The 25,245-nt window shown below is 43.9% G+C and overlaps 1 protein-coding gene across 1 annotated transcript in view; it reads right to left on the bottom strand.

The window, feature by feature from the left end:
• Nucleotides 1-25,245, bottom strand: part of ENOX1 (ecto-NOX disulfide-thiol exchanger 1) — a gene marked incomplete at its 3' end in the record, with an annotated part of 494,647 nt that overhangs the window by 198,922 nt on the left and 270,480 nt on the right. Inside the window, 2 exon segments of the mRNA XM_080917124.1 lie at nucleotides 5,810-5,947; nucleotides 6,992-7,135. Of these exon segments, the coding sequence (XP_080773250.1) occupies nucleotides 5,810-5,947; nucleotides 6,992-7,061 (208 nt within the window). The 5' untranslated portion in view covers nucleotides 7,062-7,135.

Here is a 25,245-nt window from a genome sequence, read left to right as displayed (position 1 = left end):
AGGAAAGGGTTTCCTTGGCTGACAGGAAACGCCTGGTGCAGATGGCTGCACGTGACGGCTCAGGAAATACTGCTGGTTATTTCCCAGAGGTTAGATTCAGTCTGAGAATCCTACACACTGCGAACAACAGCACATTGTGAGCTAACACAGTAAAGACATGGGGAGAATCCACAAAGACGGCATTTGCCTGTGTTTAACCATCTGTATCCTAATGCCCCATCCGCCCTACCTTGTGATTAGATGTGGGCATCAGTATTCCAGCAGACCATTGAGAAAGCTTGGCTCTACAACAATTCACTGAACATTGACAGCAAAACAAACCAACTAAAACCCACAAACCTTTACAACAATTATGGGATAAAACAAACAGGAGACCTGACCTGGAGGGAAGCAGAGTCCTCCTGCAGCAGAGGATGTAGGGTGGATGCCTAACAATGTAACACTGCATTTTGGACAAGATAAAACAAATACCTTTGTAATGATCTCAAGCAGAACATCACCCGCAGGTGAGTGGGCGTTCCTGAAAGCAGGGACTGAATCTGGATTTGTGGAAGCAGCACCCCAGAAAGGTTCAACATGATGGTAGAGCGTAGTGTGATTTCTTGGGAAATCTGATAAAATCAAAGGATATAAAAAAGGTGCACTTCGCTTTGCTGATAATTTTTAATCTCTCAATAAACCGAGGAAGCACCTAGCAACAGGATTTAGTGTCAGTTTAATTTTAACAAAGACAGGAAGAGTACTTGGTCATTTAGAAATATCAGAAACTTTGGGAGCAAGCCAAGTGCTCATAAACGGATCCTCTCCATAATCCTGTCAGAGATATTGCCAAGAGGATTTCTCAGAAGGGATGCTACACTAAATAATCTTTAAGTCCCTTTTGAAACATTAAAGCAGGCTTCTAGCTTTCTATAGTTACACTGAAGAGCTCCTGAGGTGGTCAGTGTGGACCACGAGAGTCTTGTGGTCCCGTGGCCCTGCTGAGAAGGAACAAAGAGACCTGAACATGAACTGTAGGAAAAAGAGATGACAGAGCTTCCCATAAACAAATTATAGAGCTGCATGAATTGACCAGTTTGGTGCTAGGTGGAAAATAGATAACTAATATGCAATAGATACTTTAAACGCTGGGAAACATTTACACAGATCTGATTTCTGAGAAAAGACAGGAGAGCCAATGAGAGTGTGACACTGGAAAGAAATATTTCAACTCCAGAGTATGCAAACTATTCTACCCTTAGAAATAAAGTGTTAGCGAAATAAAAGAGTTCATAAAGAGCATGTTTCTTAAAGGAACTAACACTAGGAAGAAAAAAGAACAGGCTAGATTAATATTTTAGGAAGCATAAAGTCAGATTCTTTACAATAGAATTTAAAAAGGAAGCTAAGATATACCAACTAAAAGTGACCCATGACCACATTTGGTAAAATAAGTTCAGAATGAACAACCTGTTAATAAAGGGAAAATGTAAATAAATGCAAAGGGGGTAAAAGCAAGGTGTGTTTGCCAGCTTTCTGCCACTCTGACCAAACAAATGCCTCAGGAAAATCAGCTGAAAGGGAGAAAAGGTTCATTTTTGCTAAAGCAGAAAGTCATGGTGCGAAGGCGAGTCAGAGCAAAGCTGTGTTGTGCAGAGAGAAGAATGGGCGGGGCTTGGAGTCTAATCCGCCGTCTAAGGCCATAGCCCATCTCCTGGAGGCTCCGCCACCTCTCTGTAAAGCCAGACTCTGGTGACCAAGTCTCAGTGAACAGACTTTCATGGGAATTTTCTTACAGAATTCATATGTTGAGAAAATAGAAAGTGAAGGAATAGCATGTGATATTTGCAAATAAAATTAGTAAATTAAATATAACTGAATATTATGAAAATTAATTACCTAGTGTATCATAAGAAACATTGAAATGTTGTCTTTTTTTGACCTACTAGTTATACATATAAGAACCAACCAAGCAAAATAATTTTAATAGATGAAAGTCCTAATTGGGCTTTAAAATACTCACAGTAATATTTTTATATTTTTCAAAGCAAAAACTAAAGGAGTGAACTGATCTGGGGTTCTGTAGACCTGGAGCAGGAGGTCGTAGGCCCTAATGGTGACAATGACACTATTATTTTGCTAGGTGATCATGACATAACAGCTTTTTGAATTTGTATTTTTAGTATTTGATTTTTATATATGTGAATGTTTTGCCTACATGCATATATGTGTATTTTATGCATGCCTGGTGCCCACCAAAACCAGAAGAAGTAGCCAAATCCCCCAGAACTGAAGTTACAGATGGTTGTGAGCCACCATATGGGTGCAGGGACCAGAACCAGTCCTAAGAACAGTGCTCTTCACTGCTGAGGCAAATCTCAAGTTCCCTTAAACTGACTTTTAGAAAATGTCTTTAACATTTCCTTTTTATTCTTGTCTCATATTCTACATCCTGACTATAGCTTTGTTTCCCTCACATCTTCCCATCCCCTCCTCACTATTTCCTCTCTACCCAGATCTATTCTTCCTCTGCTTCTCTTCAGAAGAGGGCTGACTCAAAGATCACAGCCATGCGTGGCTTATTAAATTTCAACAAGACTAGGCACATCCCTTTATATTAAGGCTGGGTGAGGCAACCATGTAGGGGAAAAGGTTCCCAGAGGCAGGCAAAAGGGTCATAACAGCCTCCCACTGTTAGGGTCACTATAACACAACCATAATAGAAGGTCTAGGCTAGACCCATAAAGGCTCCCTGATTGTTCAGTCTCTGCCCAGGTTAGCTGATTCTATGGGCTATCAACGTACCTTTCAAATGCTCAGGTTTATATCTTTAACGTGGGGCTGTTCTTGGTTTTCATCACAGAAATTTGCTGTAGTGAGTGGCACAGTTAAACAATCTCTTACCTACCTCAAATGCCTAGAATAGGCCATGGAGGAGTGGCCAGACCTAAGTGGGATATCCTTTCATCCCTCAAGTGAGAGCCCAAACCTTGGACTCATGAGCCTGCTGCAGCAGCAGTTGCCAGCAGGGGACGCCAATGGTTGTCACATGGGGGGTGTCATGACCCCCCGCCCCCCGAGTAACTCCTGGTTACTGGGGGAGAAAAGGTCATTTTCTTCAGTGCTGAAAACCTTAGGGGTTTCAGAGGAAGGGAACTGTGGGGTGAAAATGACTGAAGCTCATTAGTAGATGTAGAGAACTGTCAAAATTTTAAAAAGGAAAAAACGGGATAAAAGACCAACATTTATTCTACATACAGATACGTGTTTTGTATAAGCTGCCACATTTCAGTGTTACGGTAGATCGTGTGGCAGGAAAAGTTCAGGATGCCTTTACACCGTGGAAACTGCGTTCTCTAAAAGGAACACAGTCAGAACAACACAGAAAGCAGAGATGGTTAGAACTCTCAGAACGATGAGAAATAGCTGACGGTAGTTCGTTCACAGAAAAGAACCTAAGAGAATATTCCGGATTCACAACGACTAAAATATTTGCACAGGAAAAAAAATGACAGAAGGAGAATGCACAAATACCAGGCGGTCTCAACAGAACCGGACCTGGTGCTCAGTCAATACCTGCAGCTAGCCACTTCTGACAATACAGCCCAGTGCGGCTCCTAGTTAGGCTGCAGAGGTGAGCAAGAGCCAGGGAGAGGCAAGAAAAGGCTCAAAACCTGCTTAAGCAGTCTGGCTAATGCAGGAGAGAGAGAATGCAATTCGGGGCAGGTATGATAAATCTTCTATAACAAGTCGGGCTGTAATTCTTTTCATGGTAGGTTGCTAGGAAAATCATAAATTGGTCATGGTTAAAATGTCAGAAGACTCGAAATTGTGAGGAAAAATAATGAATTATTGAAGGTTGGGCTTACTCTGGAAGTCACACGTTTTCTGAGAGAAATGGGAGATGAGCAGGAAGTAATTTCTGCTGTCTGAATATTGCAATTAGGGAGTTGGGAAAAGGTAAGTGGGGGAAATCCAAATTGTAGCCCAAATGTTAGCAAAGGGAAGGGTCTGTCTGGATGAGCTTCTGAGAAAAGGGCCTGGGCAAACTCCTTAGCAACTGACCGGCAGTGCCCCCCGTGCGTGCACACCACCTATACGGGAGAGCATGCCCATTATATTAAGCCGTTGGCATTTGCAAAGCTGTGATTTCACTAGTCAAGTGGCCACGCTGGCTAAAAATCATGACCATTCTTCCTCTGCTGCCCTATGCTGGAATTTTAGGTGTGCACCATGTGAACTGCTAAAGTTTCGTCTGTCTTTCCTTTTATTTCTTCTTGCCTCGGTTTCCCTAACTCCCACCTCCTCTCAGGCTCCTTCTTGCTATGGTAAAAAGGAACCATGGGGTTGGAGAACTGGCTTGGTGGTTAGAAACATTGGCTCCCCTTTCAGAGGACCTGGGGGCCATTCAGAGCTCACAAATTGGTTCACAACTGTTTATGACTCCAATTCCAGGAGATCCAATGTCTTCTTCTGGGCTCCATGAGCCCTGGGCATACGTGTAGTTCACAGAGTTATGTGCAGGCAAATTGCTGACACACATAAATAACTTTTAAACATGTAAACATGCCTATATATATATCTTAATACAGCTAATTCATGTTTTTCATGAACATCATTGACAAAAAGGGGAGGGAGAGACGGAGGCATGGATAAGAAAAAAGAGAGTAAGGAACAGAGGAACAGAGGAAGAAAGGAAAGTATGAAGGGCAGATGGAGCTTAGCACTGTGGACAAAACTCAACATTCCAACAACACCCCATTCTCGTCTAGGACATCCCATTCACCATGTCCGGACTTGGCGGACACAGACAATTATTCTGCTGTTTAAATGCATCTTGCAGTATAGCTGCCAGTGGTCTTCCCACCAAAGCACATCCCCGAGAGGATGGGAAGCAGCCCATCTGCTGACTGCGGAGTGTGTGCACGCAGCAGAGCCTCCGTGAGTATTTGCTGAGTGACTGGGGAGACGTGAGTCTCATCGTCTTCACAGACGACACTCATCTTCAGCCACTGAGGCCACATTCCATCCTTACCACCCACTACTGCACCTGATCCTGCATACGGCTTCCTTCCTATTACCAGTCACGTTTTTCTACTTCAATATATGGAGAAAATCAGAAATCTTTGTTGATACTTACAAGTGTGTGTATTAATATTTATATATGCATGGATATATATTTATATACGCATATACATATAAATTTATTTTTCAAAGCCTAATTCATAGAGCACACATAAAACCCCCAATAAACACAGAGAAATTAAGTAGTGAAGTGACCTCTGACTTTGTGATATTTCTAAATACACCTCCTATCGGCTGTTCTGAACTAATATTTCAAAGTGTGACAGGCGAGGGGGTCTGAATCTAGTGTCAGTTGAGCTGAGTTTCCTACACATGTCACGCTAAGGCTGAAGAGTGACCTCCAACAGTCATCTCCAACTTCCGTGTTTGTGACATGAGCAAAACCACAAGCACACGGGAGCGACTTCGGACCGATGACAAAGGAGATGTCCAAGACTACGTTTCACAAACTGGAAAGCAGGTGCCAGCCATCCCATCTACTAATTTGAAACTGCAACCATCACTGCAAGGCCCTGGGAAAGATGTGCTACGTATCAAGAGCGGTGAGGGGCAGGTCAGGGTTGCTGTGTTTGCAACAACAGAGAGCAGAAGAAAACGGTCTCTCATGCTGCCAGCCAGCCACGGCCAGGTCAAAACCCAAAGGCCGTATTCAACACCGGCATGGAGAGAGATTACCACAGAACACCTGTCACCCACAGTGTTTGGCAGTCTTGCAAAGCATCTTTGAAAGCGGGAGAAAGCTTACCAGACACGAGCTGCTGTCCAGGCAACCCCACCGGCACCATGCCCAGGTTATTCATAGCTGTGGCCCAGGCTGTGGGATCGGTGACAGACATGTTGAGCTGGGTGGTGTCGAGGGCTATGCTCCCCAAACCATCAGCTGCTGCGGGAGAAACAAACTCAGCTTAGCGTTGACAGGCAAGGCTCTGCACTCTGAAGAAAATCACGTTCCTAAAGACACGGGGGTTTGTTCAGCACATTGCTAAGACATTTTTAAAGAGAGCACTGTAATCTATCCTACACCAATAATTTCTCCAGAAGTAAAAGCTTAGAGACGAAAGCACGAAGAAGTGCTTCAGAGGAACTTTCTAGAAAGAAACGTAATGACATGGAATCTGTATTGTTTGCAGCAGGCCATTAAAGAGACACCTCTGGAAAAAAGCCAAGCTCACTTTCCTTCTCCATGTGAGGTGATGCTTGCTAAGAGAGAGGACCCAGAACAAGGCAATGTTAAGTCCCTAGCAAAACAAGATGGGTGATGTGTCTGTTTCTGAGGATTATGTTGGGCCCGGCATCCCTTCTAAACAAGAAAACAGTGGTTCTCAACCTGTGGGCCGTGATCCCTGTGGGGGGGCTGAATGACCCTCACATAAGGGTTGCCTAAGACCATCAGAGAACACAGATTATGGTTCATAATAGTAGCAAAATTATATTTATAAAGCAACAAAAATAATTTTATGTTTGGGGATTGCCACAATCCGAGGAACTATATTAAAGGGTCACAGAATTAGGAAGGTTCAGAACCAAGCTTAAACAAAATGTATCTATTTAAAATGACTTCTTAAGAATACTCCTTTCTTATTATTTCTTTTGTTTTTTTAAGATTGTATTTTTTCCCCCTTCTCTTTTCTCCCTCTAACCCTTCCCATAAACCCCTCCTTGCTCTTTTTTAGATTCAGGGTCTCTTTTTAAGAATACTTTTTTTTTTTTTTTTATAAATACTGGGTAATAAAAATCAGTAAATAAAATCAGAAAACAGCAAAAAAGTGTTAAATCTTACTTTATTTTTTCCCCTTGAGTTTCATAGTCCCCTCTTTTCCCTAGGCTCTGGCCCCCAATTCAACATGGATTTTCATAGCTGAGCAAGCTTTCCTGGTATAAATGCAAAAAATCTTGCTTGTGTCTTTCACTGGCCACCGGTATTTACCTGCAGCCATCATCTGACGAAGCTCCTGAGGACACTGGGCAAGGCTCTCAAATCCAGCTGCATCTACCATCGAGCTGCAAGTGCCCTGGGGTACGGGGGTGCTCTGACGGCTGCGCGGAGGGTCCCCTCGGAGATCATTGGTCTCTGCAAAAGAGGAGGGAATTATGGTGAGGAAGGTCAGAGAAGGAGTGCATTTCCTGAAGACAGTTGTTTATCCAAACACAGAACAAACCACAAAGATCCTCTTCCCGCAGCCGGGCATAGACCCGAAGGTGCTTCTGTCCTGACCGCAGTGTTGTGGCCCGGCTGGTTTCTCTTCACTCGGGAGATGTATGGGTCAAGTCGCCTCACCTGGACCAGGGCTGCTTCAGGAAACAGCAGTGTCTGAGTGTGTTAGGGCTTAGTCTCCCGCTGCAGCCTCTTTGCCTGTGGGCCTTATCAGGGCCAGCACAGCCTCTTCCACACACTGCACACCAATAGCCAGGCCAGACGAGGGTGAACGCGATTTCTTTTCAAGTTAAAATTAATTGATGTTGTTATTTTGGAAGACGGCTGTCTGTGAAATGTATTCAAAGAGGACAAAAAAAAAAAAAAAAAAAAACTGGGGAGGGAGAATAAAAAAAGCAGGAACTCTTTTTCTGTAAGGCTGTAAAATTATTAGAAAAGCCAAGAAGAAAAAAATAGCAGGGCCCGTCCGGGAAGAAATCTACAGAGCTGCAGTAGCAGAGGCAAGAATGTTTGTTTTTCAGTTCTATAAGATGATGAATATGACTGGCCAAAGTTTGTTTGGTCCAATTTCCTTAGCATTACACGGTATGTGCACACACACACGCAAACACACGTACATACATACACACATACATACACACACATACACACACATGTGTGTATGAATATATATATATAGTGTGTGTATATATATATACACATATACACACACATGTAAATGTTTTCTAGAGAGCTGTGTATTTTATTATACTCAGTGTTTTGTAGTAAATATAAATGAGAATGCAGCATACAGTAAAGTTACAAAGGGTCTCTCTGTGAGACTGGTTATAAAATTCTATGCCTTTTCCCTGCCTTACAAATGCAAAGGCTAACCACGCACATACTCACAGTCTAAGTGCATGTCTACCAGGTACAAACCCAGACGAACAGCCCGGTGGCCGTTTGACCTATCTCTGTCTGCGATGACAACTGAAGGTAAACTTTTGGTTTTGATTACATATAAATTTACCCCCCCCCCCCAGTCACATTATTGTTCAAACTTTTAGAAGTAAAAAATTGTAGTTTTTGACTCTAAGGGCTAAGTATCAATAGCTCTACTTCTTACTAAACACCATGATGCCAGACAGCTTCTCGCCAGTTCAATTCAAATGCAAGCTCAGTCTCCGTACCTCACAGGAACACACAATTTGGGTCGTTCAGCTAACCTCTAGCCATCATTAAGAAGCCCAATGAGATGCTGGGGACTTTTTCTCCCAATTACCTATCATCTAGCAGCCGATGGTTCCAGTTTGGGGCACGAACTGTATTTAGAACATATATGTCAGGCCTTTCTTTTAGACACTGCTTCCTAATGAATGTAGAATGTACTTATGGATGGTATGCCAATTACCATGGGCAACGAATACCACAGGTCAGATCCTTTCCAGATACACCAAGTTCAGCCAATCCGAGGCAAGCCTGAGTGTGTACCCTGCTCACTCGCTGGCACGACGGCGAAGCTTCAGAGTGCTTTTCTCTTGGCTCCAACCTTTGCAGGCACCGCGGCAGAGCCAGGTGAGCCGGTCTCATTCTTCTCAATAGCCCTGTGGTGGAGCAGCCTCGGATCGCTACAAGGTCGCTATTTGTCTTACTTGGTTCCCTAAATGAAGTGTAGGTGGCTTCCCCTCCTCCAGCTCAGATGTCCACAAATGGACATCAATCACACATTTCCCTCCGTCTAATGAGTTTGCAGTTCTGAAACACTATCAGAGTGTCTCCTTACTTTATCGGCTTCATGGCTAGTGCCTCTCTGGCTATACTTAACCTTGACTTTTTTCTACCGTGTTTCAGGGACAGCATTAGCTTGTCTTGGCTCCACAATGTCTGTCCTTGTGGTAACGCTCTCTGTGGTGGTTATGGCTCTACAGCGGTACACCAAAGGCCCCAGGGCAAGGGGGCGTGGCCTCAGTCTGTATCTTTTGCAGCCACCTTAACAAACTGCTATTTCAAAAAGAAAGGTTTGTAAATTTTCATTTATCCCTATCTTGAACTCTGCGACTTTTGGTTAATTAGGGCTCTCCAGTACCCTAACCCAATGGTTTTAATGGCATACAACTGCATGTAGCCATCGGGAACCTAGGATGGTGTACTGAAGTATCCCTAGCAGGTATTTCACAGTATCCTGACTGCCAGGGTACCGTCTTTACATTTTAAACTGACTTGGTCACTAGCACTTGAACAAAAAGGAATACAATAAAATTTAATTACTACCTAACAACTCATAAATGGAGTAACTCTTTCCTTTGTTAACACCTATTGTTTTTGGTGACTCTGGCTTCTCCAGATCATTCAAGACGAGGATGCGCAATTGGTCATTCAAACCAATTTCTTTGCCTTGGTTTTCTTATTTCTAAACTATAAGAAAGATTAATATTCTTAATGATGTTTATTTACACACAGATATGGGGAGTTAAGATTTACAGCTAATAAAGTACTCTGAATACAGTAGGTGATAATTACTGTTATTTTATTTGGAAGAGCGGTGTTTCTATTTAGGTATCCAGGGATCTTTGTGTTCTGGTGCATAATTATGTAATTAATTATAAAACAGTGAATAACAGTTGATATTTCTAAAAGTAAATGTTGCTCCAGTTTTCTGTACCACACCTAAACTGTAGCAGGCTATTTCGTTCCCCACAATTCCCATGTAAAATAACATCATAGAAAAGATGCGTTTTTCATCTTCAGCTTTTTTCTTTCTATGCAAATACAAAAGCTTTTAAGAGCTTCCTGGCAAATTATGAAATTGGTGGTTTCTGCTTACAGATTTGACTGAGGGTTTATTATTACAAAGCAACCAGATGTACCAAATGTCAAGGATAGCAGGAAAGCTCTGCCTAGGCTTAATGGACCTCCAACCTGCTCTTTAGTGAAATGCATGAAAGGCCAAACTCTTACACCTAATTTCCCAAATCTTTAACAAGATACAGTTTTGCTCAGTACTTCACTGGGTTATATCAACCGAGCAAAAATGGTTTTATTCTCACCACACCTACAAAGGTGCTTAGTTTAAGAGAAGCATGAAATGCTCCCATGTGGCAGACCTTTCTAACTCTATACATATCGAGAACAAATATTTTAAAGAAGAAAATTCACCTGTGCTTGTCCACAAAAAATTTTCCTGTTAAATGGGGCAAAAATCAGTTAGGTTTTGAAAATATTAAATTAAAAAAATAGATTTATTTGACCTACTTCCTTAGGCTCATATCTGCTTTAATAGAAAAATCAATACAATGTGAGAATCAGTTTTATTAATGTCTTTAAAAGAAATAAGATGAAAGCAAACTTATATCACATGATAGCCAATGCCTTATTTGTTGGAAGTTCTTCATTAGTTATAGCTTATGTATGTGGTAAACACTTGCATTTCTATCACCAAGCATATATTTAATATTGATGTTCAGCAGGAGGACACCCTCTTTGGGTAGTAAAGACATTTTTAAAGATTAAAACGATTGGATCCTATACAAGACACATACTACTTATATGTGGATGTCATGCTTTTAAAACAACTGTTTTCTAGGGGCGAACCAGGGAACTCCAGAGCAGCCTTCCCATTGAAGCACAAGAAAGCTGTGTGCTTTACATTTGTTTTGAAAAGTTCTGTTTTCCTTTCACAAGCACAGACCACGAAGACAAGTTCTACAGAGCGTTTCCCTAGTTTCTAAGGAAAACAGTTCACCTCCATGTCTGAGTGCTGTACTGCCTGGGAGACGAGAGGAACATAGAAACCTGGGGACAGGATGAAACTGCTCTTCAAAACATGGCTTGAGGGGTGGAAGGGAAATGGTGGAGGGATATAGAGATGCCTCCACAGTTAAGAGCACTCGCTACTCTTCGAGGGAATCCAGGTTTGATTCTCTGCTCTCACATGGTGTCTCCCAACCTTTCCTGGCCTCCATGGGCACTGTATGCACATGGTGCACAGAGATACATAAATGAAGACACCCACAAACACACACAAGACAGGCATACACACACATCACAAAGAAAGAAAGGAAGGAAAGAAGGAAGGAAGGAAGGAAGGAAAAACTCACATTTATACATGTAAACACTCAAAAACAAGACAAACCGCAACAACCAAAACCATGATAAGAACACACAAAAGCTGACACCTTTAGAGGAATAAGGAAGGGATCTGTGGTCTCCAGAAAAGGGGGCAGATTTAGAGACATGTCACTGTATCAGACCACAGAATATCAGGTGGCTCACAGGATACAATGTCAACCCCAATGACCCTGAAGAAAGACACCATTGGTTTTCTAATGGGAGAAGTGAGGAGATGTCGACTCTCTATCCTCCCAGGGCAGTCTGTTTCAGCAACATTCCAATCAACTCTGAGCTCGGGATGATGAAGACGACTCATCATGTTTGCCCACCTTGAAGGTCCCGAGTACAGTGTACAGTGCAGAGATGCCTGCAAGCTCTATATTAATTCTTTTGAGTATTGGGAATGCTTTGAAATAGCTTAAAGGTGGTAATGAAGAGACAGATGTTAATAGAGAAAGACTCTTAGGATCCTAGATGAGAAAAATGACAAAGTTTTTAAGTGTGGTAAATATACAGGCTTCTGACTGATTATTAATGATCACTATCTGCTAATTAGTGGTAAAGAATAAAACTAAGGCTTTGGTGGGCAGTTTGAGATAGAACAAATTAATGGGAAGATTTGTTAAGCAGTAATGTACCTTAAACTCTACATTTACTTATTTTTATGTGCCTGAGTATTTGCCTGCATAGACATGCATATGTGCCATGTGCATACCTGGTACTGGAAGAGTCAAAGGGTACCAGCAGAGCCCCTGGAACTGGAGCTATGGATGGTTGGTTATGAGCTACCATACAGGAACTGGGGACCAAACCAGGGCCTTGCCCAAGAGCAACAAGTTGCCTTAACTGCTGAGCCAGCAATCCAGCTCCCCCACCCTGCCTCCAGTAATACTCTATCAAACAAAGCCAGGAGGTGCATTCTGAGAAAAAGAAGAAAACAAAAAGGAGGAAGCAGAGGTCATAGCTGTGCAGAGAGGAATCCAGGGATGGCATGTGATTGGCTAACAGCTCCTATCAAATTCAAAGACTCAAACGCTCTCTTTTAATTTCTTCCCCTTTACTTGTACAGTTATAAGATCCCTTCAGAGTTCTCAAAACCCTCAGGTTAGACTTTCCCATCACAGTGTACCTGGGAAGAAGTGCGTTTATTTTCCCTTTAGTTTTCTTTTTAAGGCAAAAAGACGTAGGGGTTACACAACGGTTCTTCCCTGCCCATTCTCTGCCTTCCTTGTACCAGCACCTCTGGTTCATTAGCTCCCCTCCACCTGAGCCCTTCCCTGGAGAAGGGATCTAAGTCTGCACAGAGCTAACTTTCCCCTTCACTGCTAGTACTAGTCAACACTAAACTTAAGATGATGAAATGAACTTGCCAATGGCCAGCAAGAACACAAAACATGGCAGGCTCTCCCCGTCCCCTCCTTCCACATAAATACTATTTATCTATACACTTCCAGATACATATATGTATGTATGTATGAGAAGAGGGAAGAAGAGTAGAGAAAGTGGGATAGCAAACACCAAAGAGATCAACCCCCAAAGGGTTCAACCCCAAAGCTGGGGGGGGGAGGTTGAAAGTGAAAGAACATGAGAGGGAGGACGGTTTCTGAAAACAAGAATGCAGATGGGCTAGTGTCAAGGAAAAATGGTCACAAAGGAAGCTTTGGTGCCCTCAAGAAGTCATCTACCAAATTTCAGGTCCCAGACGTCCTTGGCAACCAGAGCAGGGTCAAGGGCAGTACCACGGTTTATTCCCTTTGTGAGGGTTCTTTCAGCTGCTATTTGAATGAGCTCAGATCTATAAATAACCGCATCTCCAGGCCCACTAAGCAGTGATTAACATGACAGAGGCATAAATGTATAGTAGGAAGGAGGTGAGATCATTGGAAGAAAGGAGAGTTTCGATTTGGCATGGCCCACAGAAGGTGAAAAGCAGGTCCAGCCAGTTCTCAGACACTGAATTCCATTGTGGGATTGTGATTAGATCCTCCATTTTCTACACTGTCAAGCAGCCAATTTGAAGCTGCAAATCATCTTCCTTTTATCTTAGGGAAGTAATGATCACATAATAGGCGAAGCATTACCTCAGGCTCGCTGTGTTGCCTTGTCTTTAGGGTGAGGGCATATAGAAATGGGCAGGCAAGGAGGCAGGGCTACTCTGAAGTTACACAACCTAATAACATGACCAGCAGACAGGTGTCTATGTAAATGAGCAAACATGGGCAGAAGAGAAATTCAATTACTCTTTGATGCAAGAAGGATATTATTCACCATCACACGAGTATTCTCCCTTGTCCCAACCGGTGCCCCCCCACCCCCCGTGTGTGTGTGTGTGTGTGTGTGTGTAAAGAAATGACAGGTACAATTATTCTTCTCAGGAAGCCTCTGCTTTTCAAAAAGCCTGAATTCATACTTCTAGATTGACCAACAAACATTCAGAGAGCAATCTTGAGGCCTTCAGAAAAGAAATCACAGCTCTTTCCATTAAAAAACAGAAAGAAGAGAGGGACTGAATGCTCTTTTGACCATTTGTAACTTTTCAGTCCATGACCTTCCACACAAAGACTATTTCAGGTTTCCAAGAAAGGGTAAATTTATATGTGAAGACTATTTGTGGAAAATACAACAGGTCAACCAGTCCTCTCATGTACAGATGTCAGTCAGCAGTGTTACACACTATCTGTTCTCTTGGGTTGCGTCTACCTTCTAACTATATTAATATTAAAACGCTTCCCATTGCTCCACCCTGATGGTGAGTTGTTAAAGGAAGCACCATTACCCAGAAACCTAAGCCGGGTAGATGAGGCCTCATTACAGCAGAGCTCCTAGGATTTGTGATGAACACACCTCGGTTCACAGAGCACCGTAATGTGCAGAGTTATGTGGTACTTGAAATTCATCAGTTCCAGGTTCTCCCGGTACAGAAGTCTCTGACACGTTCTTGACAGGGTTTCCCATTCATAGCCGGAGACGATGAATAACTGTCCACCATTTCAAACAGTTCTGGGATTATTCCCGTCACCTGGGGCAGAGATCGAAATGTGACTTCTGGCTTCCGGCTGGCTTCATGTGCACCCTTAGGAACAGAAGGAGCCAGCAATCCCTGGAGGGAAGTTGTTGTCTCTCCACTGCCATCTAAGCAAGTCATAGTACATTTATGAACACAAAGACCCAGCCAACTCCCTGCCACTGTCAAGTCCTTTCTTAATCCTCGTGTGTGTGTGTGTGTGTGTGTGTGTGTGTGTGTGTGTGTGTGTGGCGGGAGGGGGGCTCCATAGAGCAGGCCTAACACAAAGCTCTTGGTGAATGCAAGCTTTACCTGCAACAAGGCCACGAGTTGTTGGAATTAAGCAAGAGAGACCAGGAAAAGACTCCTGTAGAGAATGGAGGGAGACCATGTCTGAGTGAGACTTCAAGTGACTTCTGCACTTCGAAAATAAAACTATCAAGAGACACGCATCATTCATACAAGAGTACACAGGCAAGCACATCAAACAATAATTTTATACATGTATACTATGAAAAGATAGTATCTGTTACATATTCTTGGCTACACTGATACACACAACATTTTCTACAAACATTATTACCTTCTTACAAAACAAAGTAAGAGTGGAACCTACATTTGCTCTGGGTGGCTCAGGCTTTTCATTATGTGTTCATTTTATACCTTGACCCATGTGTGGAAAACAAATTAGGATACAAAGTGAAACATTTTAATTGTCCCGGGTAAATACCTGACCCTTAAATGGGTGCAAACCCTGGTAAATGAGTTATCTATTTCCAAAAGGCCTGGAGCTTAGCCTTTAGTCTATGGAAATCTACCTGCAATAAAATCCAGAACAGACCCCGACCAGCCTGAACCAGTGGCTCATCCTGCTTAACATTTCCATTAGTAGAGTCACGGAACAAGTTAGTTACTCTTTAAGCTAATGGGTTCTTAATGATGCCATTGCAGCCCAATGAATTAAGCATTAGCCCTGCAGTCAAAATGCCTCAGGACTTATAGACACAGTAGCTCACGTCTTTCCAATGCACTGCCCCAGGTCAGAAGCCCAGCTTTCTCTTCCTGTAAGTCACGAGATTCCTAGCTATCTGTTCTTCAAATGACCACACATGGATGGCCCTTGTTCTGGTGAGTAATAAGTGGGTAAGGACAGTGAACTTCGCAGTTCCCAATCAAACAGTGTGCTTACTTCATGGTGGGCTATACAGAAAGCTACTCATCAATCTTACGGAAATGAATGGGCGCACAAAGCCTATAGCAAATGTAGGAGAGCATTTGCTAGAAGGTTCTAGCTTGACAGGGAGCAATGTGATTATATGGGTTCAGCGTCTGGTGAGCGTGCTTGTGTTAAGCAGGACTCCATGGAGCTATGTCTGGGGGAAGAGGAAGTCCTGGACGGCTTGAGCATAGTCAGGTGTCTGAGGCTGGAGGTGGATGAGATGGACACAGAAGCGTTCTAGACCCTAGGACTTAGAAAGACTGCCCTGGAGCCAGGGCTGGATGGAGCTCAGTGGGTAGCGTGCTTGCCTAGCGCGCACAAAACTGTAGGTTCAATCCTGATCCCTAGTGCCATGTAAAACTGGCAAGTGAAACCTCTGATCCTCCCATCTAAGAGCAGGAGGCGGCAGAAACACAAGTTCAAGGTCATCCTTGACCACATTCTGAATAACGCTCAAGGGACAGCTCTGGCATTGAGGCAGGGCTGCAGGTCACTGTGACACTCTGCTAAAGTTCTAACAGGGCTACCCTTTCTTCCTTGTCTAGGATTGCATAAAGGCTGTAGACTCAGGGCCCCTACCCTTATCTTCTCAAGTAAGACTCTTGCTCTGAATATGCAGGAAACATTTGCCTCCAAGGAAGCCAAACAGGCCATTCCCTTAATCACTGTCAAGTGACCTGCTCTAGGTGAAGAAGTGAAAGGGAAGGGCTGCAGGGGTGGGGTCTGAGTGGCCGAAGGGTTGGGAAAGGTAGAGCAGAAAAGACTGGGTAAGGATAACTAATACTAAGGGCGCTTAGTTAACATAGAGCTTGGAAAAGAGCTTGATGGATGTATCCTTCCAGAGCAAAAGTCACGAAACAAAAGTCCCAGAATCATCTGTGGAAGACCTTCCTACAAATTACTCAGGGCGGTCCCAGAGACCCCCAAGAGACAACAGATGTGACAGTTACTGCTCTTGGTGGCCAAGCAGAACTTGATAGTAAGACCCTATTGTAGTTACCACAGATGTTGCAGGACGTGGAGAAATCAAGCTGAAACCTGGCCTGGAAGCTTTCTCCCTGTAGTGCTGGAAGGCGCTGTGCAGGCTGCCTGGGGGAGAAACGTCCATTAACAGTCTTAGCTGGCTGTGAACTCTGACACCTATAACAGCCAGTCTGGGAAGATAGGCCCACTGGCACAGTTGACTGGGGACAATCAATTGTTTTCTGATTGAATTGAAGTCCAACTCCACAGGGCAAAGTCAGGCCTAGTCCTATAAACCTATGCAGCAATCCATAGCTAGGAAAGTCATCCAGGAAAGAACTGACAACAATTAGTTTGCTCATCGGGCATAATATCAAACTGCCTCTTAGGTCTCTGTACCCATCAGTGTCTCTTGGCCCTCATCAGAGAACTTCTTTTGGAATAGACAGCAATCACTATAAAGACTCAGAAGTGAAAGTGCAGAGTAAGTATGCACGGGGTGTTTGTCTTTAAGTGGGACACCTACACCTTACCTCTCCACCAGGGATCACCAAGGAGGAAGAGGAGGCAGCAGAAAGATTGCAAAAGGCAGAGGTTGGGCAGGACCACTGTAAAACACTGTCTTCTGAATATGATGTGACCAACAGACTCTCAACGTCACAGTAGCTGCTGTTGCTTGCATAAGACCTACGTAAGATCTAACCAGCCACCTTTTCATCCTGAGGTCCACCCTTCCCTCAGGACAGTCCACAGTGGCTGCTAGAAGGGGTGTGACTTTCTCCTGTGCCACTGTTAAGTTGCCGTGTTTCAGCAAATAACCTCCCGCCCATGTTTATGAGGGAACTCTAACCTCAGTGGGTGTCACACACAAACAGTACATGAAATTAGGAGCGAGACTTCCTGGGAGGCCGAAGGGATTCAGCAGGAGGCAAGAGGAAGAGACAGGGTAATACAGAGTAAAGGAGGCAAAGGTTCAGTGTATTCATGCATGCAACTGTCAATGAATCAGAAATAAAACAAGAGAAAAAGAAGCTGGGCAGTGGTGACACACACCTTTGATCCCAGCACTGTGCAGGCAGAGGCAGGCGGATCTCGGGGTCCAAGGACAGCCTGGCCTACAGAGTAAGTTCCAGGGCAGCTAGGGCTACACAGAGAAATCTTGTCTCGATAAAACCTGAAGAAAAAGAAAAAGGAAGGAAAGAAAGGAGGAAAGAAAGAAAGAGAAGAAAAGAGAGTAACCCTACCTAAACAAAGACAGACAGAATGTCTGTGCAGTAATGACGTTTGGAAGACTGGGCTCCTCAAGAACCCTTACCCTGCTTACATTATAAAAAAGGGACTCCAAAGAATTCTCGTTACCGCGGCTATGTTATCAGTTGGGCACATGATGCATAAGATATCCACAGAAATGTTGAAGGCCTAAAAGTGTGTTATACTAGCGTACAGTGAAAAGTCTATTATCTAAAATAAAGAATTATTTCATTAAATACCCATAACTTTTGTATTAGGACGATTCTTGTCAAATTTAGCATTCAGACGAAAGTCATTGTGGTTGGAAGTCATTTGTCAGCATGCTCTCTAGCTCTGCAGAACTCCTGAGTCCACAAAATTATGGAGAAATCAGAGCTGGCTTTTAGAATAATTTCAAAAGCAGAATTATCAAGGTCTCATGCAGAACTCCTACAGGAAAATTATACTGTTAGATACGAAGCCATCCATACCCATGGTGAGATCTGGGGTGAGCCTGTGGTGGGGAGGTGGCTGAGCTCTGCACCGTAAGAAGGTCTCAGTCTCCTGCCTACTGACAGCCTGTGAGATAGAGCTCTGCTTTCCCCGCTCACCAAACTCAGTGCTAGGTCAGATACCACGTCCCGCCCCGCCTCCAGTTATGTTCATAAACTTCTTAGACATATGCTGGGAAGACAGGGGTGAGGAGAGCAGAGACAGGAACAGGCCAACACTAAGCTTGAAAAACACAGATAGGAGAGAAAAGCATCAGGCCCAGGGTCCTGGATATAATTTCATGTTAGCTTAGTGTAATCACATTTATTTATGGTTTATTATTTATAAAAAAGAAATTATGCTGAATGTGCTTTGTGGGAATTACAGTATATTGCTACTGTTGCCACGGTTTATTTTCACAGCTAGATGGCTTAAACCCAACCTAAACAAATATTCAAAAAGAATTCCCACTAGTATTATCACATTTTTCCCTTTCTAGGCTTAATGAAAAAGATCTTCTGTTCTTCTAGTCCTCTGATATTCTTATTCTTGAGCAATTCTAAATGTTACAGTTTATTATGAGATAATATTTATTGCAAAATAATCACTTTGGAAATAACCAGTGACTAGCAGTGGTTGAGCACCACAGTGCAGGAAGCGGTGGCAATTGGGAACCATGGTGATTGTCAACTCCAAATATTCATCACCCCCCCCCCCAGCACTGTGCCGATTAAGAGAGCAGCTTCATGAGTACACATAATAAAGGAGACAGTCGCTTGTATGCATCCAACCTATCAACTTAGCAGGCTGGGCAGCAGAGGGGTTTTGCTAGCAGGTAGAGTTAAGGTAAACAGAAACAGTTATGACACATAGTGTGAAACAAAACTCGTGATTTCCGGATTTGCTAAAATATAATCTCCCCATGTAGAGCCCTGTGTCAGTAGGGATCAATGTCATCATTCGATTACACCCCAAGGCCTGGGCTTCCATGCCCAGTCACCAGCAATGCACTTTCCCCTCTTGTGGCTGTGACACTTACATAGAAATGCAGTGACACAGTCCTCTTTGATGGAAAGGGATATGGGGGTTGATAATTTCATGAGGACATTTTTATTTTAAGCTACTACCTATAATGAGCTCAAATAAAGCAAGTTTAAGCACTAAGAGGGCACTGCTTTCTTGACACCTTCCCTCCAGGTGCTCACTTTCTCTAGAGATGCTCGCTGGAGAAGACCATTAACTACACAATGCCATTTGAAAAAGCAGCATGCATTCTGGACCTCTTGGGGAAACTATTCTACAAGACACAACCGTCTATAAGGCTAATGTTTACAGCCTTGTTTAAAAGAAAAAGAAGAGGACTGGAGAGATGGCTCAGCGGTTAAGCGCACTGACTGTTCTTCCAGAGGTCCTGAGTTCAATTCCTAGCAACTACAGGGTGGCTTGAAACCATCTGTAATTAGATCTGATGTCTCCTTCTGGTGTGTCTGAAGACAGCAACAGAGTACTCACGTGAAATGAATAAATAAATCTCTTTTTAGAAAGAAAAGACAGTTCTGAAGACTAAGACTTGGTCAGAAATAAGGGTCTCTGGCCTGAGACCCTAGCCTCGACCTTAGTTGCTATAGGTTCACTGCACTCAGGTTTCCTCCACCAAAAATACAGGATAAGCTCCTGTGAGTTTTACTGGCACAAGGGTGGAACAATCTGGGATACAAGGTTGCCCTCTGAGGATACACCACTCAGGAGGTCTTCATTAGTGATGATGGTATACGAGACGCCATGGTAAACCAATGGTGAGCACAATGTGGACTCTGTCCTCAGAGAGCTTGCAGTGGTTCCGAACAAGTTCAAAGGTCCAAAAGTACTAGCAGACTGGCGATGCCTGCACCACGGCGAACTAGATTCTATTAGGAGCCTTCCTATGGAAACAAACAAACGTCAAACCATATGTAGGTTCCAGAAAAGTAACCGCTTTCTGCTGTACTTACTGCTGAGCTTGTATATGAAGTATCTGAAGATGCTTTCCTTCTTCCAAAAAGGAAATAACAAGGGGTGGGGAGGACAAGGGAAGTGGCACGAAGCCAGAGGAACAAGCCCTGTGCAGTATCTCAAAAGAAGCCAGAGTCTGAGCCTGGAAATGCCACCATCAGTAATGAGCCAAAAGACAGCGTCTGAAGCAGACATAGCTATAGTCTGATGGGGACTGGAAGTCTGGCTCTGTCGTGGCCCTTCCTGTCCCACTCAAATGCTCTGCTGCCATCACAGAGGTGCCCAAGTGAAAGGGTCTGGGCCAGTCAGTAACCATTGCTGCTGGAAACACCCAAAAGCATGCTCTCTTGAGGAACACATTTTTCTTGACTTCAGGATAATAAATTGTCCATTTATCGAAACAAAATAGAACTAAGCATGCATGATGTTGGCCTAGGGTTGACCTGTATCCTAGACTAGACTTTTTCTGATGTTAGAGACAAAAGATGGAAGCTAAGTAGATGACTAAATGCTACCCCAGGGTTGGTGGATTGGTGACTTCCTTTTTATTTTATTTTTTACTTCTGTGACAAAATACTTGGGAAAATGCAGCTGAAGAAGGCAGGGGCTATTCTAGCTTACAGCTGAGTGTGTAGTTCATCATAACAGGAAAGTCACGGCGGCGGCAGCTTGAGGCAATTGGCTACCCTGTCTCCGAGTCAGAAAGGAATAGATAGATGGCTGCTACTGGACTCACTTTCTCCTTTTTATGCAACCTAGGACGCCAGCCCATGGCACGATTTTGCCTACATTAAGGGTGGAAATTCCCACCTCAATTAACTTAATAAGAAGCTACCTCACAGATATGCCCAGAGGTTTGTTTTCATAAAAGTGATTCTAAATCTCATCATCATGACAATCAAGTTTAACTATCACAGCTGATGACCCAAGGCTCTTGAGTTCCCGGGGCCTGGGAATTGGATAGGCAGAGCCCAAACTTGATAACTCTAAATGTAGACTGACTAGGAGCTTCCTGCTCTGGGTTTAGAAGCTAGAGACATGGTTCTATGAACTAAGGATGGAGGCTTATTGCTTTGGACGTCAAATATCTCAGCCTCTACACAGAGCAGCTTTTGTGACCTGTCTCTACGCTGTAGTAAGCAGTAGTGTTTGGTAGTAGCAGTCAGCAGAAAGCCAGTACTTGCCTGGAAGCAGGCCTTGGCTGCTGGGGCCACAGCCTAATAGCAGCAAGTATTACAGTTCTTAGACCTAGGATGCCTGAGACGGCTGGTCCTTAAGACCCCACAGCTTCCTGAAACAGTTCCAGCAACCCTGTGGTCTCTACTTTCTCTGCTGAGGCTCTTTAAAACTCTTCCTGTCCCACAGTCTTTGTTTTCTGTCATTTCTGGCCCAGCCACATTCAAAACATCTGTAGCCACCACCTCACCACTACTGCTCCTGTTACTGTCTACACTGCCTGGGCATCAGGAAAGGCCTAGATAGATGGGCTGCTGTGCTAAATGTATAGTCTATGTATGTAGAGAGACACAGAGACAGGAGACATGGGACATCTGGGACTGCCTGGGACTATTCTCCCGGGCTGGAAAGTGAGGTGAGGCCATCACGGACTTCTCCCTTTCGATCTGTTTTCTCTCCCTTGCACTCAGTACAGTGTCTCCAGCACACGCAATCTCATTACACTGGTGTGAGCTTCGAGGACTGGAATTTATTTTCCTTTTCAACATAAACAAGACCGGCAAAAACAGACATGGTGTGTGGGGGGTTAGCTATGAATTCACAAGCAGAATAAGATAGAAAACCCAGATTTTATAATAATTACTATCCTAAGGTATCACCAACAGTGCCAAAGACTCTGGAAACACAAGTCTGTGTTGATTATGAAGGGACAAACTTGAAGCAGAGCTCTCCCATTACCTATTGAAGAAGAAACTTCTTCAGTGCAGGTGAAAACAAACAGGTCTAGGGACATCCTTCTTTCTGCCTCTCCTAAGAAGTGTGCAAATCAGCTTGGGAGTGCAAGGTGAAGGCCAGAGGAGGGCTTTTGAACAGGGACCCTGGGGGCCACATTCCTGAGCTATTCCACTTTATGGTCCCAATTCTCATCTCAGCACTGGAGGGATTAACATACAATGCCTTTTGTAGGTGCTGAATCAACAAAGCTTTACTTAGAGAACTCTTAGGTACTTTGATAGTTGAAATCCAGATCTTCTCAGGGTGATGTTCCTGATCACTTGTCTATACAAATCTTACAAAGGAAGGCTCTCTGGGTAGTTTTTACTGCAATTTACCCTCTCCCACCCCCTGAAAGTAAGTATTCTGGTCCTTACAGCTTTCCTGCTCACACTGTGGGGTGATGCACTATTGGCAGGGTGACTGATGGATAAGGTGCTCTGGGTCTGTGTGGGAGAGGTTTGGAATCTGCCCTGCTCATTCTGTGTGGAAACTTTTTGGTGCAGAAGATCATTGGGGGGGGGGGGGAAGCAGGGCCGTGTGCTGTTGAAGTCTCAGTCCACCACCCAGAATTCAGAACGATGACTATCCAGAACAGGGGCCCTTAGGATACATCTCACACTCAGGAACCAAGTTGATCAGGACAGAGAAATGACGGCAACTTGGAGAATAAGAGACTTAATAGCAAAACGCATCTCGCAAAGTAAAATGGCCAAGTCGGAACTATATCTTCCCAATCACTGTTGTGCTGAGCTGAAATTGGTTTTGAGTCTGCAAGCTCCCTGCTGAGCTCGAATGTAAAGGTTTCCATGAGGAGAGGTGATTTCTGAAATGCACTAGCCTTGGCACAGCCACTGTCAGGTTGTACATGAACTTGGGGGAAGCACACTCCTCCATCCGCAGTCACAGCATCAGAAGACGCGGTTATGATCTTAGTTTATGGTGGTCCCCAGTTTGCCTGTACAGTGGGAGCCGGTTTAACCGCAGGGACACGTTCTGAGGAATGCGTCACTGTACTATTTGGTGAGGGTGCAATCATTATGGAGTTGATTTCACAAACCCAGACAGACGAGGACAGTCGTCCTGTGCGACCTCTTCAAGCAACCAAGGGACAAAGCGGACATGAGGAGCCTGGAAGGTGGTGGTGACCCGTTTGCAATAGGAATTAGATGTTGTGTTTTCTGTGTCCTTTAGCTTACGGCTCCATAGTGCACCCCAGTCTGTGGTTCTATAGCTCTTCTTTATGGTAAGTTGAAGGGTGATGTAGATTCATGTTTGGTACTTAGCTGTGAACATATACGGCACACCACTGTACTTACCTAAGAAAGATTATGACGAACGGACTACAGCATTACCCACTATACATAATTGTGTGTAGGGAACATGCCATGTCTTGCCTTACAACCATCACTACGTATAGGAGAATTTTAGCACTGTTGTATTTTTATGGGGCCATCATCCCATGAGGAGCCTACCGTTGAGAGAAGCATTGTACAGGGTAATATTTCAGGATTCCGTGCGAATGTGTAAGAACATAGAAAGCATAAGCAAGAGAGGCTCAACATCTGGCCCACCTCACCAAAACCTCTGGCTGCACAGCGCTCCCTGTCTCTTCTGTTTCTACAAATACCGTGCACGGACTGATCCATGACCTGGCACTCTGGTCTGGCCGTCTGAGCGGGACTGGAGGGGCGTGGGCATGGAAGCGGTGGAGAACAGCACTCTGCTGTGTCTTCTGTGGCTAACGGATGCGCTGCTCAGATGCTGAGGTGTGGTTCAGGGTGAGAGGTAACGTTGGGCGCCCCTGTCTATTCCCCTGCATGAGCCAAAAGAGCAAGAGGACATTCCAGTGCATTTGTTTGGTGAGTGTTTCTCTTTACATTCTCCATGTCCTTCTTTCCTTGTTTTATTTTATTTCTTTGGCTGCTCTTCAGAACACCTTTAAATTCTGATCAGAACTGGAAGGGGACAGGCTGGGAACAATGGAGATGCCAGTGCTTGTGTGACACATTCACAAACCCTATGAATTTTTAATGCAGGAACAATGTCCACAATTAGATTTGAAATGAGGTTTTCTTTGTGGTCGCTCTTACAGCAAGTGGACTGTGGGTGGATTTCGCTTTATATTCTGTAAATGATATCAACGCAAAAGCCACTCCAGTTTAATAGAAAATAAAAGCAAATTGTTGATTGTTTACAGCTTTTTCCCCTCCACATTTACCAGAAGCGTGGCAGCTTTTAAAATTGGTTGCCATTTTATTTAAATGCCGCATAGATGCCAACCCATTCAGCGGCACACAGCTCCACTTCAGTCGTGACCCGAAGCTGTCCTTTCACATGGCAGGGAGAAGGTTTTATTTGTCTGATTTGTTTGAAACTATAAAAATAACTTGTAAATGTAGACCTCTGGGAAGAGAGATCTTAAACTTTGCCATTTGCAAACCTAGGCATCTCAAAGGACGATAAGATAATTTGAGAGTTGAGAGCAGGAACAGCAGAAGGAAAGCGATGGCTACTTCATTTGCATTTTGAGGCTGAAGCTAAACTCTCATGTTCAGATGGCTTCAGTCTGGACTACACTCGTTCCTCTGAGCGGCTTCCTTCCACGTTTACATGGTCTCCAAGGTCCTGCAGTGTCTGGCTGCCAGCATTTTCCCAAAGCTCAGCCTCAGAAACTTCTCCCTCTCAGGAAGCATAGGGACTGTTAATCTCCTTCGAGACTTCCAGGCATGATCTTGGCTTGGTGATGCTGCATTTGGTACCTTACGTGCCTGCATGCTATCCCTCTCCCTCCCCTTAGCCCAGTTCTGCTGATGCCGCCCAAATCCTTGCTCTTGGCCCTTCACTGGCCTCTACCTGTAACTGCCACCTTACTTACCTTCTTTATATAAGCCTTATTTATCTTTATAGATTTCTTAGGAGCTGGATTTATATCACACAGAGATTCCTCTGATAAATTAGCCTTCCACGGGGATAGGCTTGCTTTTAATCATTTAAAAATGTTTCTTTCTGCTAAATTGCCATAAGCCAAAACAGTGCCTAATAGCATATACATAAATCCAGCCTCTCCCACACACTCAAATTCAC

The sequence above is a fragment of the Micromys minutus genome, assembly GCF_963924665.1.
Source record: "Micromys minutus genome assembly, chromosome: 5".
Taxonomy (NCBI): Eukaryota; Metazoa; Chordata; class Mammalia; order Rodentia; family Muridae; genus Micromys; species Micromys minutus.
Note: the sequence above shows the minus strand (reverse complement) of the source record. Positions and strands in the feature narration are given on the sequence as shown.